The sequence below is a fragment of the Mesoplodon bidens genome (genome assembly GCF_964165515.1).
Source record: "Mesoplodon bidens genome assembly, chromosome: 2".
NCBI classification, from domain to species: domain Eukaryota; kingdom Metazoa; phylum Chordata; class Mammalia; order Artiodactyla; family Ziphiidae; genus Mesoplodon; species Mesoplodon bidens.
In genome coordinates, this window is record NC_138177.1 from 82,190,392 (window position 1) to 82,207,625 (window position 17,234).

Consider the following 17,234-nt stretch of genomic DNA (forward strand, 5'->3'; position numbering starts at 1 on the left):
TTACGGATAGATGTTACAGTGTTAAAGGCTTGCATTACGGACTACAAGTAACTCATAATAAAACCTCAGATTGTTTGAAAAATAATTTACTTAAACCTTCCATTTCATTTATACTCCTAATGTTTAAATAATGTCTTAGAATAGACTGGTTAGAAATCAAATTAAAGACACTCAGTGGAAATTATATTCTAAAAGATGATACATTAAAATATACAATTATTAACCTCTCCAAAAGATCTGCCCCTCTCTGCCTTTCCCCACATTTTTTCTCAAATCTTAAAGTTGTTTTTTGGCGGGAAAGGGTGGGGAAGAAAAAATATTGAAACAAATGTGGGTGTATTGTGGATTCAAATGCATTTTTTAAAAGATAAATTGAAGGAGGCAGAACATTTCTGGTATGCTTCAAAGGTTTAGGCTTTGTCATGAAACATAAGGGGGCTGGGGAAAATTCATCTTCCTCTGCCTTTAGGGGTCAAATAATTTAGGATGACTTTCCTATAGGATAGAGGATACATAAACTATCAATACATAAACAGTTGGGGTTATCTCACATAACAAAAAGCCCAGAGGTAGATGGTAACAAAGGTTGGTTAATTCAGCGGTAAAACGTTGTCAGATCTCTGGGTTTTTAAAGATTAATGAAAAAATATTAAATTTTTCCTGGTGCCAAAAGACCTTATCCCTTTTTCCCTATTCTTAGGTCACTGCCTTGAGTCCCTTTGATATGTATGTAAAATCTTTTTTAAAGCTTCGTAAACCTCTTGCCAGCTTTACAATCCAGGAATGTTTTTCTTAAAAGGCCTGGGAGCCATGCCTTTGAAATATAAACATCAAGGAAGATAGCACCCCAATCTCTCTGTCACTGTGGGAGGTTAGCTTAGGTACCTTTCTCCAAGCTCTGATTACCCCTTTGTCATAAATACAGAAGTATTACTTTTCCACTGGATAAAGGCAATTAACACAGATGGCCACCCCAATCACCATGTAAATTTAGAATGTACTATGTATAGCAAATGGTGTTGTCAAGAAAGTACCCCTGATCCCTAAACTACATGGGGGTTAATTCGAGTACAGTATCCCCGGGTCCTTTGTATTCCTAGTTCCTCCACATCCATGGATTCAACCAACCTTGGACTGTGTACTACTGTAGTACTGGATTGGCCAAAAAGGTTGTTCAGATTTTTCCATAATATGGCTCTAGGAGCACTTAGTTGTCTTTAACTTCATTCAAAACAATTTTGTTAGATTGTATTGTGACAGCTGTCGTATCAGCGTACATTAAAAAAAACAACAACATCAAAATTGGTGAATTTTGTGTAGCCATTTTTATATTGAAGATTGAAGAAAAAAGCAACATTTTCGGCATATGCTTTATCATTTCAAGAAAGGTAAAAACGCAACTGAAACACAGAAAAAGATTTGTGCAGTGTATGGAGAAGGTGCTGTGACTGATCAAACATGTCAAAAACGGTTTGTGAAGTTTCATGTTGGAGATTTCTTGCTGGATGATGCTCCATGGTTGGGTAGACCAGTTGAAGTTGATAACAATCAAATCGAGACATTAATTGAGATATAACAATCAACGTTATACCACACGGGAGATAGCCAACATACTCAAAATAGCCAAATCAAGTGTTGAAAATCATTTACACCAGCTCCGTTATGTTAATCACTTTGACGTCTGGGTTCCACATAAGTTAAGCGAAAAAAAACTTCTTGACCACATTTCCACATTTGATTATCTACTTAAACATCATGAAAATATTCCATTTTTAAAACAAATTGTGATGGGTGATGAAAAGTGGATACTGTACAATAATGTGGAATGGAAGAGATCGTGGGACAAGCAAAATGAACCACCACCAACCACACCAAAGGCCAGCCTTCATCCAAAGAAGGTGATGTTGTGTATATGGTGGGATTGGAAGGGAGCTCTATTATGAGCTCCTTCCGGAAAACCAAACTATTAATTCCAACAAGTACTGCTCCTAATTAGACCAACTGAAAGCAGCACTTGATGAAAAGCATCCGGAATTAGTCAACAGAAAATGCATAGTCTTCCATCATGATAACCCAAGACTGCATATTTCTTTGATGACCAGGCAAAAACTGTTACAGCTTGGCTGGGAAGTTCTGATTCATCCATCATATTCACCAGACATTGCACCTTCCAATGTCCGTTTATTTTGGTCTTTACAAATTCTCTTAATGAAAAAAATTTCAATTCCCTGGAAGACTGTAAAAGGCACCTGGAATAGTTCTTTGCTCAAAAAAAGATAAAAAGTTTTGGGAAGATGGAATTATGAAGCTGCCTGAAAAATGGCACAAGGTAGTGGAACAAAACAGTGAATACGTTGTTCAATAAAATTCTTAGTGAAAATGAAAACTGTCTTTTATTTTTACTTAAAAACCGAAGGAACTTTTTGGCCAGCCCAATATTTACTATTGATAAATATCCACGTATAAGTGAACTCATGCAGTTCAAACCTGTGTTGCTCAAGAGTCAACTGTAGGGCTTCCCTGGTGGCACAGTGGTTAAGAATCTACCTGTCAATGCAGGGGACACGGGTTCGAGCCCTGGTCCAGGAAGATCCCACATGCTGCAGAACAACTAAGCCCGTGTGCCACAACTACTGAGCCTGTTCTCTAGAGCCCGTGAGCCATAACTACCGAAGCCTATGCGCCTAGAGCCCATGCTCCGCAACAAGCCACCACGATGAGTAGCCCACGCACTGAAGTGAAGAGTAGCCCCTGTTCGCTGCAACTAGAGAAAGCCCGCATGCAGCAACAAAGACCCAACACAGCCAAAAATAAATAAATAAAAAAGAAAGAAAGAAAACAAAAAGAGTCAACGTACTTTTACAGAAGGATAAATTATCATTTATCTTCAGAACATGTATGTAACTGATATATCTGCCTGGTTATATAGAAAGGTAAGATTTCTTTCTGTCTTTGCAATCTGCCTGTGATGGAAACTGTAGTCTGGTTTAATGCTTATTCAACAATAAAAATGTTTTCTTTCTCTGCTACATTTGTAAAGGCAGGAGATTTTGTTTCTAATTTTTTCCACAGTAATCAGAATCTCCATGATTTTCTTGACTTTCTCCTCAGAATTATAAGATGCTCCATGCATTGTATCTCCACACAAAAAGTCCAAACTCCAGAAATTAAAGAGACATCTTCAGGTGTGGGTAAATTCTGACATTCTAATAGGTGTGAAGTGGTATTGCACTGTAGCTTTAATTTATGCTAATGATGTTGAGCACTTTTTCATGAGCTTATTTATTTGTCATCCCTCCTCTTCTTTGAAGATATAAGTGACGTGTCTGTTAACTCTTTTGACTGGTTTTAAACTGGTTGCATATTATCTTATTCTTGAGTTTTGAGTATTATATAACCTAGAAACAAGTCCTTTATCAGATATATACTTTGCAAAGATTCCAGTCTGTGACTTGACTTTTCATCATTTTACTTCCTTTCAAATGTCTTTCAAAGAGCTTATGTTTTTATTTTTTTAATGTTTATTTATTTTCTTATTAGTCATCCATTTTATACACATCAGTGTATACATGTCAATCCCAATCTCCCAATTCATCACACCACCACCACCCCCCGCCGCTTTCCCCCCTTGGTGTCCATACGTTTGTTCCAAAGAGCTTATGTTTTTAAATTTTAGACCAATTGATCAATTTGTTCTTTTATGGATTATGCTTGGTATAATATCTAAGAAATCTTTGCATAGTCAAAGGTCACAAAGATTTTCTCCTATGTTTTCTATTAAAAGTTGTATATTTTTAGGTTTTAAATTTAGGTCTATAATCTGTGTTGAGTTGATTTCTATATATGCACATATATAGATAACACATATTTTTCTCAATCCAACTTTTCCCTTCTTTAAAATTATATATCTATTTTGTTGTGTTTCTCTCCATCATTCCTGAAAGAACATTAATATTGATTACAAAATCACATTTGTTGTAGTACCTTGATGTGATGTGTAATTTCTTTGGATCCTTGCAATCATTTAAAATAACAAGTTACTTTTCTCCCTTTGGGGCTCTCTCAGTCATATCTGTTTTCCTTTCACTACATTCCAGGGTAAGCTACAGGGGTTGGAGTTAAAGTACAGATGCTTTGGCATTTTATCTTACAATTCCCTTTGTAGCATGCCATTGATTCTCTAGTTTTTTACTGTGGTAAAAACACAGAACATAAAATTTAACATCTTAACCGTTTTAAAATTCAGTGGTGTTATGTATATTCACATTATTGTGAAACATATCTCCAAAACTTTTTCATCTTGCAAAACTGAAACTCTATACCCTTTAAACAACAACTTCCCTTTTTCTCCTCCCCCAGCCCCTGATAACCACCTTTTACTTTCTTTTTCTATGAATCTGATTACAGATACTTCATGTAAGTGGAATCATAACAGTATTGGTCTTTTTGTGACTGGCTTATTTCACTTCACATAATATCCTCAATATTCATCCATATTGTCGCTTCCCTGATTTTGATTCTAGAATCCTATCTCCCATTACTTTTACTAAATATTCTTTAGTCAGGATAATTTTCTTACTGTATTTTTAAAGAAAGGTAGCAATTATTTTCTCAAGCCAGATCCCTCTTTTCATGAAGTGACTTTCTGCTTTACATCACCTATTAACATCTTATGTATAACTTAGCATCATTTCAATCTTTTTTCATAACTACTCTAGCTCACACCAAAGTTCCTTTCTCTGAATTTCCAAAACATTTATATTCTATTTAGCACTGTATATATACTTTGTACTTTTATTGAGTTTGCCCATGACCAGAAGTAAGAGCTTTCTTAACTACACTACAAGCTCATGAGTAGAGTATATGTTTCATATACTTTAATTCTCAAATAGCACAATTCTGAGATGAGAACAACTCCTTAATAAATACTTTTGACTTGACTTAGTCTATAAACCAGGCTTCAGGGCTAAGTGAGCAGAGAATAGCAGAGAACAGGAGATTTAATGCTCTTTTCTCATCCAGCTGGAAAAATAGTCCTCTCGTGGTAGAAAGTTAACTTTAGGATACAATTACAGATAAGATAAAAGATTTTAAAAAAAGATAAATGGAAGAGAATAGTGGCTTTGTTTTTTTTTTTTGAGTCTTCCCTCTTGAACTATTTTTTCCTAAGAATCCTTACCCCAATAATATATCTCATTGATTCTTCCTCTCTCACAAATGTACTAGACACTTTTGTATAGTATCGATAGTGTATATATGTCAATTTTTAAAGTTAAGAAAAAAAGAATGATGGAAAAGGAAAATAATCTTATTATGTGTTACTGCTACATAAGTACAATTTGAATTGTAGCTCCCTCTACTGCAGCAAAAGAAAACTGGCAAGGATATTTCAAAGTACACAGTTTACAAACTGAAAAAAATGCTTATATTAAACAGCGCAAGTGAAATTCACTCTGTGTGTGTGTCCCCTAGTGACTAAAATGTGGATTGCAGTGACACTGTGGTAAGTCCTAAGAGGGATTAAAAAATAAGGTATACCTTCAGTATACCATTTGAGGAGACTGGACCACATAAATATAGCCATGATTTGCCCACCTGACCTCATGGTATACTAGCTATTCCTTGTCAGTATAGGTAAGTCCTTGATCCCTAATTGCTTCCATAAGTGGTTTACTGAGTCACAGGCGTCAGTGGTCTCAAAGTGTGATCCTCCAGACCAGCAGCATCAGCATCACTTGGGAACTTGTTCTCAGACCCCACTCTAGACCTTCTAATCAGAAACTTTGGCAATGGAGCTCAGCAATGTTTTAAGAAGCTTTCCAGGTGATTCTGATGCATGCTCAAGTTTAAGAACCACTGCCCTAGGTTTACCAATTTTGTAACTTCTATCACCAGTTTGTACTGTTTCTGCTTTTCTCCATGTGGGCATCTGAACCTTTGACTCTCTACTGAAAACAGATCAACTGCCCTGACCCCTCCACTTTTCACATCTTGCCTTGTGCCGTTCCTTCTTGCTTTATTAATTTCTTGACCCACTCATTATTAGCTATTTTCTAGCACTAACTGAATTCTGAGTTCAAGCCCTGAGCCTCAAGCAGGAAATAAAATAGTTCTATTATTCTCTTCTCCTTCCCACTCCCATTTTTGTAAGATCTTATAAAAGTGCTGTTTTTCAGCTCTCTCTCAGAATCAAATGATTCAATCCTTTACTCCACAAATATTTAATACTGAAACAACTATGTGTGGCTCCACCACTGATGCTGGGGATAAAACAATAACTAAAATATACAAATGTCACGGCCCTCGTGGAGTTTGTATTCTAAGGCATATATTCTTATATGCCTAAGGAAATTATACAGTATGTTAGAAGACAGGTGCTATGGCGAAAATTAAAGTAAGAGAAAATGAGGGAATAAGGGGACAAACTGAAATTTTATATAGGATAATCAGGAATGCTTTAAAAAATACAGTTAGAAATGATAAAGTGATACAATCAGAAGCTACTTAAGACCTGAAACTGTAAAACTTCTAGAAGAAAACAGAGAAAGAGCTCCTTGACATGGGTCTTGGCAATGATTTTTTGGATATGACACCAAAAGCACAAGCAACAAAGGCAAAAATAAATAAGTGGAACTATATCAAACTAAAAAGCTTCTGCACAGCAAAAGAAACAATCAAAAAAATGGACAGGCAACCTATAGAATGGGAGAAAATAGCTGCAAATCATATATCTGACAGGGGTTAATATCCAAAATATATAAAGAACTAACACAACTCAATAGCTAAAAACCAAACAACCCAGTTAAAAAATGGGCAGAGAAATTGAACATTTTCCCAAAACGACACACAAACGGCCAACAGCTGATACATGTAAAGATGTTCAACATTACTAATCATCAGGGAAATGCAAATCAAAACCACAATGAGATACCACCTCACACCTGTTTCAAAGACTATTATCAAAAAGACAAGAGATAACAAGTGTTGGTGAAGATGTGGAGAAAAGGAAACCCTTGTGTACTCTTGGTGGGAATGCAGTACAAGTCTTGCACATGATGTTCTACACGATGAATACTTAAACGATGATGATGACACAAAAACATCTTATTCCATACAGTTCTTGCCGTATAGTTATTAGATTTTCACACGGAGACACACACACATGCACAACAGATAAGTTTATTAAATGTACAACATGACGATCTAATCATTAAGTGGACCACCATCAGAAAGGTCTCCATCCTCAACATCTTCATGTTGAGTAGGCTGAGGAGGAAGTGGTAGAGAGGAGGTTGGTCTTGCTGTCTCAGAGGTGGAAGAGGAGGTAGGAGAGGAAGGCACACTCAGTATAGCTTTATGGAAACACATCATAAATTCTGAATTTTTTGCTTTTTCATTTCTCCAAAAATGTTTCTATGTGGTTCCAATCCTTCCTCCACTGTTTGCTTTAGTTTCAGTGCCCATATCATAGAAGGTCCATGTCATAAAAGAAGTCAAAAGCAGTCTTGAATAATCGGAACCCTCCTGCCAAATTGTCTAAGGTCCATCTGTTTTCTGGCACTGCTTCTTCCATGTCTTCTTCCTCATCATCTGCCACTGGTTTGGAAGTGCTCATCTTTTGTTAATTCCTCTGGTGTGGTGTCTAATAGCTCTTAAATTCCTCAAGATCCATATCTTGAAACCCTTCACCTCCCCCCTGTTTTGCCATATCCACAATCTCTTTCATGATTTCCTTGACTGGCTCTGTTGTAAATCCTGTGAAGTTATGCACAACATCTGGACACAGTTTCCTCCAACAAGAATTTAATGGCTTTTTCTTTAATAATGATGGCATATTCAGTGGTGTAATCCTTCCAGACTTTCATGATGTTTTCTCTGTTGCGGTTCTCTTCCACAGCGCTGACAGCCTTTTCCATAGAGTACTGTGTGAAATGAGCCTTAAAGGTCCTTACGACCCCCTGATCTAGAGGCTGAATTAGAGATGTTGTGTTTGGAGGCAAGTAGGCCACTTTGACGCCTTTGGTGGTGAACTCTGGGGCTCTAGGGGGCCAGGGTCATTGTCCAATAACGAAAGAACTCTAAAAGGCAGTCTCTCTCTTTTTTTTTTTGAATTTTATTTATTTTTTTATACAGCAGGTTCTCATTAGTTATCCATTTTATACATATTAGTATACATATGTCAATCCCAATCTCCCAATTCTTCACATCACCACCCCTGTCCCCCGCTGCTTTCCTAAAAGGCAGTCTCTTACTGGCAAGGTACTTCCTGACTTCAGGGACAAAGCATCGATGGAACAAATTCAGAAAAAGGGTTCTCCTACAGGCCTTCTTACTGTTTAACACAAACAAAAGACGTGCTGCTGGTGTTTGTCTTTCCCCCTCAAGGCTCAAGGGTTAATTAGCAGCTCTGGAGATAAGGGCAGTTCTTACGATAAACCCAACTGCATTTGCACAAAACAGTAGAGTTAGCCTATCCCTTCCTGCCTTAAATCCTGGTGCTTACTTCTCTTCTTTACTAATAAATGTCCTCTGTGGCACTTTTTCTTTTTCCAGAAGAGGGCACTTTTGTCTGCATTAAAACCTGTTTAGGCAGATATTCTTTCTCCTCAATGATTTTCTTAATGGTGTCTGGGAACTCCTCTGCTGCCTCTTGGTCAGCAGAAGCTGCTTCTCCTGTTGTGTTATCGGGACATTTTTAAAGCCAAATCTCTTTCTAAAATTAGCAAACCATTCTTTTCAGGCATTAGATCCTTCACCTTCCTTTTGCTTTAAGTTGTCATATAATGACTTTGCTTTTTCTCAAATCATATTAGAGCCTATAGGAATGCCTCGCAATCCTGCACCCACATAAAAAGCTGCATTTTCAATACAAGATAAAAAGGTATTTTGCAAAAAGTGCAAGGTTTTTGTGCCTACTGGTGTAGCTGCAGTGATGCCGTCATGAATTTTTCTTTTTTTTTTTTCACACTCGTCCTTACACTGGATTCATCTATCATGCAGTCGTGAGAAAACCCAGCTACAGACTTCAATCTACGGTACATATCAAGCAATTCAACTTTTTCTTGAAATGTCAACGTCATGACTTTTCTCTGCTTCTTAGGAACATGTCCAGCATCACTAGTGGCACTTTGTAGGGGTCCCATGGTGCTATCCAAGATTTACAGCATTACACTAAACATGATGAAAAATATACTTAAAAATAGTGAGAGATCACTTTTTTCTTGATACGCAATTTACTAGAGATGAACTGCTCACATGGAGATGATTAGCATCACTAGGCATTTTTTTTTAATTTTTGGATTTTATTTTACTTTTTTATACAGTAGGTTCTTATTGGTCATCAATTTTACAAACATCAGTGTATACATGTCAAATCCAATCGCCCAATTCATCACACCACCATACCCAACCCCGCCCACGGCTTTCCCCCCTTGGTGTCCGTACGTTTGTTCTCTACATCTGTGTCTCAAATTCTGCCCTGCAAACCGGATCACCTGTACCATTTTTCTAGGTTCCACATACATGCGTTAATATACGGTATTTGTTTTACTCCTTCTGACTTACTTCACTCTTACTTACAGTCTCTAGATCCATCCACGTCTCAACAAATGACCCAATTTCATTTCTTTTTATGGCTGAGTAATATTCCATTGTATATATGTACCACATCTTCTTTATCCATTTGTCTGTCCATGGGCATTTAGGTTGCTTCCATGACCTGGCTACTGTAAATAGTGCTGCATGAACATTGGGGTGCATGTGTATTTTTGAATTGTGGTTTTCTCTGGGTATATGCCCAGTAGTGGGATTGCTGGATCATATGGTAATTCTATTTTTAGTTTTTTAAGGAACATCCATACTGTTCTCCATAGTGGCTGTATCAATTTACATTCCCACCAACAGTGCAAGAGGGCTCCCTTTTCGCCACACCCTCTCCAGCATTTGTTGTTTGTAGATTTTCTGATGATGCCCATTCTAACTGGTGTGAGGTGATACCTCATTGTAGTTTTGATTTGCATTTCTCTAATAATTAGTGATGCTGAGCAGCTTTTCATGTGCTTCTTGGCCATCTGTATGTCTTCTTTGGAGAAATGTCTATTTAGGTCTTCTGCCCATTTTTGGATTGGGTTGTCTGTTTCTTTGAGTTGCATAAGCTATTTACATATTTTGGAAATTAATCCTTTGTCCACTGATTCGTTTGCAAATGTTATCTCCCATTCTGAGGGTTGTCTTTTCGTCTTGTTTATGGTTTCCTTTGCTGTGCAAAACCTTTTAAGTTTCATTAGGTCCCATTTGTTTATTTTTGTTTTTATTTCCATTACTCTAGGAGGTGGATCAAAAAAGATCTTGCTGTGATTTATGTCAAAGAGTGTTCTTCCTATGTTTTCCTCTAAGAGTTTTATAGTGTCCAGTCTTATATTTAGGTCTCTAATCCATTTTGAGTTTATTTTTGTGTTTGGTGTTAGGGAGTGTTCTAATTTCATTCTTTTACATGTAGCTGTCCAGTTTTCCCAGCACCACTTATTGAAGAGACTGTCTTTTCTCCATTGTATACCCTTGCCTCCTTTGTCATAGATTAGTTGACCATAGGTGAATGGGTTTATCTCTGGGCTTTCTATCTTGTTCCATTGATCTATGTTTCTGCTTTTGTGCCAGTACCATATTGTCTTGATTACTGTAGCTTTCTAGTATAGTCTGAAATCAGGAAGCCTGATTCCTCCAGCTCTGTTTTTTTCCCACAAGACTGCTTTGGCTATGCAGGGTCTTCTGTGTCCCCATACAAATTTTCTTTTTTGCGGTACGTGGGCCTCCCACTGCTGTGGCCTCTCCCGTTGCGGAGCACAGGCTCCGGACGTGCAGGCTCAGCGGCCATGGCTCACGGGGCCAGCCGTGCCGTTGCATGTGGGATCCTCCTGGACCGGGGCATGAACCCGTGTCCCCTGCATCAGCAGGCAGGCTCTCAACCACTGTGCCACTAGGGAAGCCCCTCCATACAAATTCTAAGATTTTTTGTTCTAGTTCCGTAAAAAATGCCAGTGGTAATTTGATAGGGATTGCATTGAATCTGTAGATTGCTTTGGGTAGTACAGTCATTTTCACAATATTGATTCTTCCAATCCAAGAACATGGTATATATCTCCATCCATTGGCATCATTACTATCTTTCATCAGTGTCATAGTTTTCTGCATACAGGTCTTTTGTCTCCTTAGGTACGTTTATTCCTAGGTATTTTATTCTTTTTGTTGCAATGGTAAATGGGAGTGTTTCCTTAATGTCTCTTTCAGATTTTTCATTGTTAGTGTATAGGAATGCAAGAGATTTCTGTGCATTAATTTTGTATCCTGCAACTTTACCAAATTCATTAATTAGCTCTAGTAGTTTTCTGGTGGCATTTTTAGGATCCTCTATGTATAGTATCATGTCATCTGAAAACAGTGACAGTTTTACTCCTTCTTTTTCAATTTGTGTTCCTTTTATTTCTTTTTCTTCTCTGATTGCTATGGCTAGGACTTCCAAAACTATGCTGAATAATAATGGTGAGAGTGGACATCCTTGTCTTGTTCCTGATCTTGGAGGAAATGTTTTCAGTTTTTCACCATTGAGAATGATGTTTGCTGTGGGTTTGTCATATATGGCCTTTATTATGTTGAGGTAGGTTCCTTCTATACCCACTTTCTGGAGTTTTTGTCATAAATGGGTGTTGAATTTTGTCAAAAGCTTTTTCTGCATCTATAGAGAGGAGCATAAGGTTTTTATTCTTCAATTTGTTAATTTGGTGTATCACATTGATTGATTTGCGTATATTGAAGAATGCTTGTATCCCTGGGATAAATCCCACTTGATCATGGTGTATGATCCTTTAATCTGTTGTTGGATTCTGTTTGCTGGTATTTTGTTGAGGATTTTTGCATCTATATTCATCAATGATATTGGTCTGTAATTTTCTTTTCTTGTAATATCTTTGTCTGATTTTGGTATCAGGGTGATGGTGGCCTCACAGAATGAGTTTGGGAGTGTTACTTCCTCTGCAATTTTTTGGATGAGTTTGAGAAGGATGGGTATTAGCTCTTCTCTAAATGCTTCATAGAATTCCCCTGTGAAGCCATCTGGTCCTGGACTTTTGTTTGTTGGAAGATTTTAAAACACAGTTTCAATTTCGTTACTTGTGATTGGTCTGTTCATATTTTCTATTTCTTCCTGGTTCAGTCTTGGAAGGTTATACCCTTCTAAGAATTTGTCCATTTCTTCCAGGTTGTCCATTTTATTGGCATAGCGTAGCTGGTAGTAGTCTCTTAGGATGTTTTATATTTTCTGTGGTGTCTGTTGTAACTTCTTTTTCATTCCTAATTTTATTGAGTCCTCTCCCTCTTTTTCTTGATGAGTCTGGCTAATGGTTTATCAATTTTGTTTATCTTCTCGAAAAGCAGCTTTTAGTTTTATTGATCTTTGCTATTGTTTTCTTTGTTTCTATTTCATTCATTTCTGATCTGATCTTTATGATTTCTTTCCTTCTGCTAACTTTGGGTTTTGTTTGTACTTCTTTCTCCAGTTCCTTTAGGTGTAAGGTTAGATTGTTTATTTGAGATTTTTCTTATTTCTTGTGGTAGGCTTGTATAGCTATAGACTTTCTTCTGAGAACTGCTTTTGCTGCACCCCATAGGTTATTTAGTTACATACTGTTTAACCTCCATGTGCTTGTGTTTTTTATGTTCTTTTCCCTGTGATTCATTTCTAATCTCATAATGTTGTGGTCAGAAAAGGTGCTTGATATGATTTGAATTTTCTTAAATTTACTGAGGCTTGATTTGTGACCCAAGATGTGATCTATCCTGGAGAATGTTCCGCGCGCAGTTGAGAAGAAAGTATAATCTGCTGTTTTTGGATGGAATGTCCTATAAATATCAATTAAATCTATCTGGTCTATTGTGTCATTTAAAGCTTCTGTTTCCTTATTTTCATTTTGGTTGATCTGTCCATTTGTGTAAGTGAGGTGTTAAAGTCCCCCACTATTATTGTGTTACAGTCGATTTCCTCTCTTATAGCTGTTAGCAGTTGCCTTATGTATTGAGGTGCTCCTATGTGGGGTGCATATATATATTTATAATTGTTATATCTTCTTCTTGGATTGATCCCTTGATCATTATGTAGTGTCCTTCCTTGTCTCTTGTAACATTCTTTGTTTTAAAGTCTATTTTATCTGATATGAGCATTGCTACTCCAGCTTTCTTTTGATTTCCATTTGCATGGAAGATCTTTTTCCATCCCCTCACTTTCAGTCTGTATGTGTCTCTAGGTCTGAAATGGGTCTCTTGTAGACAGCATATATATGGGTCTTGTGTTTGTATCCACTCAGAAAGCCTGTGTCTTTTGGTTGGAGCATTTAATCCATTCATGTTTAAGGTAATTATCGATATGTATGTTCCTATGACCATTTATTTTCTTAATTGTTTTGGGTTTGTTTTTGTAGGACCTTTTCTTCTCTTGTGTTTCCCACTTAGAGAAGTTCCTTTAGCATTTGTTGTAGAGCTGGTTTGGTGGTGCTGAATTCAGTTAGCTTTTGTCTGTAAAGCTTTTGATTTCTCCATCGAACCTGAATGAGATCCTTGCCAGTTAGAGTAATCTTGGTTGTAGGTTCTTCCCTTTCATCACTTTAAGTATATCATGCCACTCCCTTCTGGCTTGTAGAGTTTCTGCTGAGAAATCAGCTGTTAACCTTATGGGAGTTCCCTTGTATGTTATTTGTCGTTTTTCTCTTGCTGCTTTCAATAATTTTTCTTTAATTTTTGCCAGTTTGATTACTATGTGTCTCGGCGTGTTTCTCCTTGAGTTTATCCTGTATGGGACTCTCTGTGCTCCCTGGACTTGGGTGGCTATTTCCTTTCCCATGTTAGGGAAGTTTTCAACTATAGTCTCATCAAATATTTTATCTGGTCCTTTCTCTCTCTCTTCTCTTTCTGGGACCCCTATAATACGAATGTTGCTGTGCTTAATGTTGTCCCAGAGGTCTCTTAGGCTATCTTCATTTCTTTTCATTCTTTTTTCTTTATCCTGTTCTGCAGCAGTGAATTCCACCATTCTGTCTTCCAGGTCGCTTATCCGTTCTTCTGCCTCAGTTATTCTGCTATTGATTCCTTCTAGTGTAGTTTTCATTTCAGTTATTGTATTGTTCATGTCTGTTTGTTCGTTCTTTAATTCTCCTAGGTCTTTGTTAAACCTTTCTTGCATCTTCTCGATCTTTGCCTCCATTCTTTTTCCGAGGTCCTGGATCATCTTCACTATCATTATTCTGAATTCTTTTTCTGGAAGGTTGCCTATCTCCACTTCATTTTGTTGTTTTTCTGGGGTTTTATCTTGTTCCTTCATCTGGTACATAGCCCTCTGCCTTTTCATCTTGTCTATCTTTCTGTGAATGTGGTTTTTGTTCCACAGGCTGCAGGACTGTAGTTTTTCTTGCTTCTGCTGCCTGCCCTCTGGTGGATGAGGCTATCTAAGAGGCTTGTGTAAGTTTCCTGATGGGAGGGACTGGTCCATCACGAGGCATTTTAAGCACATACTCGAATCACTGGATGCAAATGTCGCCATCTATAGTCTAAGTGTTTGTGTAAGTTTTAAGACATTTTAACTTTTAATAATAGATTTGTGAATATTTTATGGCAGTAAATGGTAAAATGGACCAGTATGTACATATATTTTATGAATTCATGATTTACCTTTTCCTTAATTTTTTCAGTATTTCTAGACCACTCAGTTCACCTGCATATTTTTTCAAATTTTCACAAATCTCCAAAAACTTTCCAATATATTTATTGAAAATAATCTGTATATAAGTGGATCTGCATGCTTGAACCTCTGTTGTCCAAGGGTCAACTGTAGTTATCTTTGGGAAGTGAAACTAGATGTGGAATACAGAGAAACTTTTATTTTTCATTTTTTCTGTTCTATACTACTTAATTCATTTTGCTCTATCCACATACTGTTTTTACACTTTAAAAAATATTTATATTAAAAACAACCACATTAGCCTTGATTTCTGAGGTCCTACACAAGACAGAGGAAATAGATGTTTATATGATTAATTTTAACATGACAAGTGCTATGCTGTTAACTCTGTACAGTTCAACAAAAATCATTGAAAATGTATGTATACTCTATCCCAAACATGAAACTAAGCAGTGAGGATATTAATATTCCACGTAGACTATCAGAATAAAGGAAGTATTGTAAGTATACCTAAAAATGGCTTAATTCTGTCTTAGTGTTGAAGAGGACTCACAGAGAGAGTGATATTTGAGCTAGACCTTGACAAAGTAATAGGATTTTGTAAGGGATTAAAAAAAGGAATGATAAGTTTCATGCAGAAGGGAAAGCAAGCGTAAAAACACATAATTGAAAATGTACAGTAGGCAGGTATGGATCAAATAAATGCATGGGGAAAGTGGTGTAACAGGAGATGTGCCTAAAAAGGTACATGCAGCACTTAATCTTAATTATTCAGTATAAGAGCAAAGAATATAAACAATATGGAAGTAAGGAGCAATCTTTTTTATCCATCTTTCTCACTCGGGGAAGTATACCTGTAGGATAACTTCTAGAAGTAGGATTACTGAAGCAAAATTAAAGTGCTCTTAATATTTCAACAGGTTCTTTTTCAGATTTCACCACTCACATCAAACAACATATATTCTCACTTCCAGCATTTATAAGTGACTGGATCCATACATCCTTGTTAACACCAGACTGAAAACTTTTCAAATCTTAAGTAATCCAATAGTTAAACATGCTATTTGATTATTAGTTTTATTTCATTTCTTTATGAGTGGGTCAAATATTTATTTTTCATGTATTTATGGTATTTTCCATCTGTATTTTGCAGTGAACTGCCTTTACTTATTTTAACTTAATACTTATTCCTTAATAATTTCACATTTTAAGAAAATTTACCCATTGACTATCAAATGTATTGCAAATATATTTTCCCAGTGTGTCATCTGTCTTACTTTGTTTAATGTTCTTTTTTTTTTCTTACAGATGTCCATTTTTCTGTAGTTAAAAATTTAAATCTTTTTCTTCTATGGTTTCTGGGTTTTGTGTCATGCCATCTTCACCCCCAGAGCTGGGAGAAAAAAAAACTTCCACATTTTTTCAGGATTTTATTTCATTTTTAATATTTAAAGCTATGTTCTATAAGATCAGTTTTAGTATTTACAGGAATCCAGTTTTATTTTTTTTCTAATGGATAATTTTTCTAACTTCCTTTATTAAATTATTTAATATTTCCTCAATGATCTGAACTGCCATGTTTCAAAGATAACATTTCTACATATAAGTGGGCCTATTTCCAAACTGTATCCTGTTCCACTGTTCCATTTATTCTTGTACTACTACTAAACCCTTTTAATTAGTATAGCTTTATAATACTTTTAAAATGATCTCTTTTATATACAAATACTGTATACCATATGATATAAAGTAGGTTATAATATTTTTCACTATCTGGAGGGACCTGTCTCCTGTGGTGATTGTATACTTTGTCAGCATAGCTAAGCTAGAACTGTATTTGTCAGAATTACTTTCTCTGTATGATTCTGGGTTAGGGTTGGATACAAAAACATACGCATGTGATGCGGAGGCTGAAGTAAAGCAGGAGCCATAATGCTCTGAGGGGTGATGCAGAGTTGCCACATGCTGTTAAAGTTAGGCATGTTGTCAGTGATTACCTGGCTCACCTTGGAGGTGTGGGGCAGCTGCCAGACCTGCAATTTCTACAGTTCCTGTTGGAGCTCCTCATCAGTTTCTCCAATTCCCAGGCCAGGCATGTATAGCCCCGTGGCAGAAGGTGCCAGCTACTTCTGCAAGTCACCTGTTTATCAACGCTGGAGGCAGTGAGACACGTATGTGGGATCGTTTGTCCTTGTGAGTTCTAGTTTGTCCTTGTTCTCCATTGCTTCACGTCTACCTTTTTTCCCCAGCTCCCAGCCCTACCGTCCTATAGCGACTTTATACCTGCTATCTTGTATTTTGTGCCAGGTATAATTCTAAGCGCTTCACTATATTAATCCCCATAACAAGCCCTTGAGATGATACTATTAGTAATTCCTCTTTTACGGATGATGAAACTGAGGTAGAGAAATTAAGTAACTTGTCCAACGTCACACAGCTATTAAGGGAAAGAGCTGGGAAAAGATAGATAAGTATGAACTGGTTAAGAATACATAGGTTAGATGTCTTTAAT

At 36.8% G+C, this 17,234-nt stretch overlaps 1 protein-coding gene across 2 annotated transcripts in view; it reads right to left on the reverse strand.

Moving 5' to 3' along the window:
• MAN1A2 (mannosidase alpha class 1A member 2) overlaps positions 1-17,234 on the reverse strand; it is a 150,456-nt gene that overhangs the window by 9,215 nt on the left and 124,007 nt on the right. Inside the window, exon 13 of one of the 2 annotated variants that reach the window (XM_081226512.1) lies at positions 16,710-16,875. The exons of the other annotated variant lie outside the window; for it this stretch is intronic. Coding sequence (XP_081082638.1) covers positions 16,725-16,875 — 151 coding nt within the window. The 3' untranslated portion in view covers positions 16,710-16,724. Of the gene's footprint in view, positions 1-16,709; positions 16,876-17,234 lie in introns of those variants that run through there. 2 annotated transcript variants of the gene reach the window in all.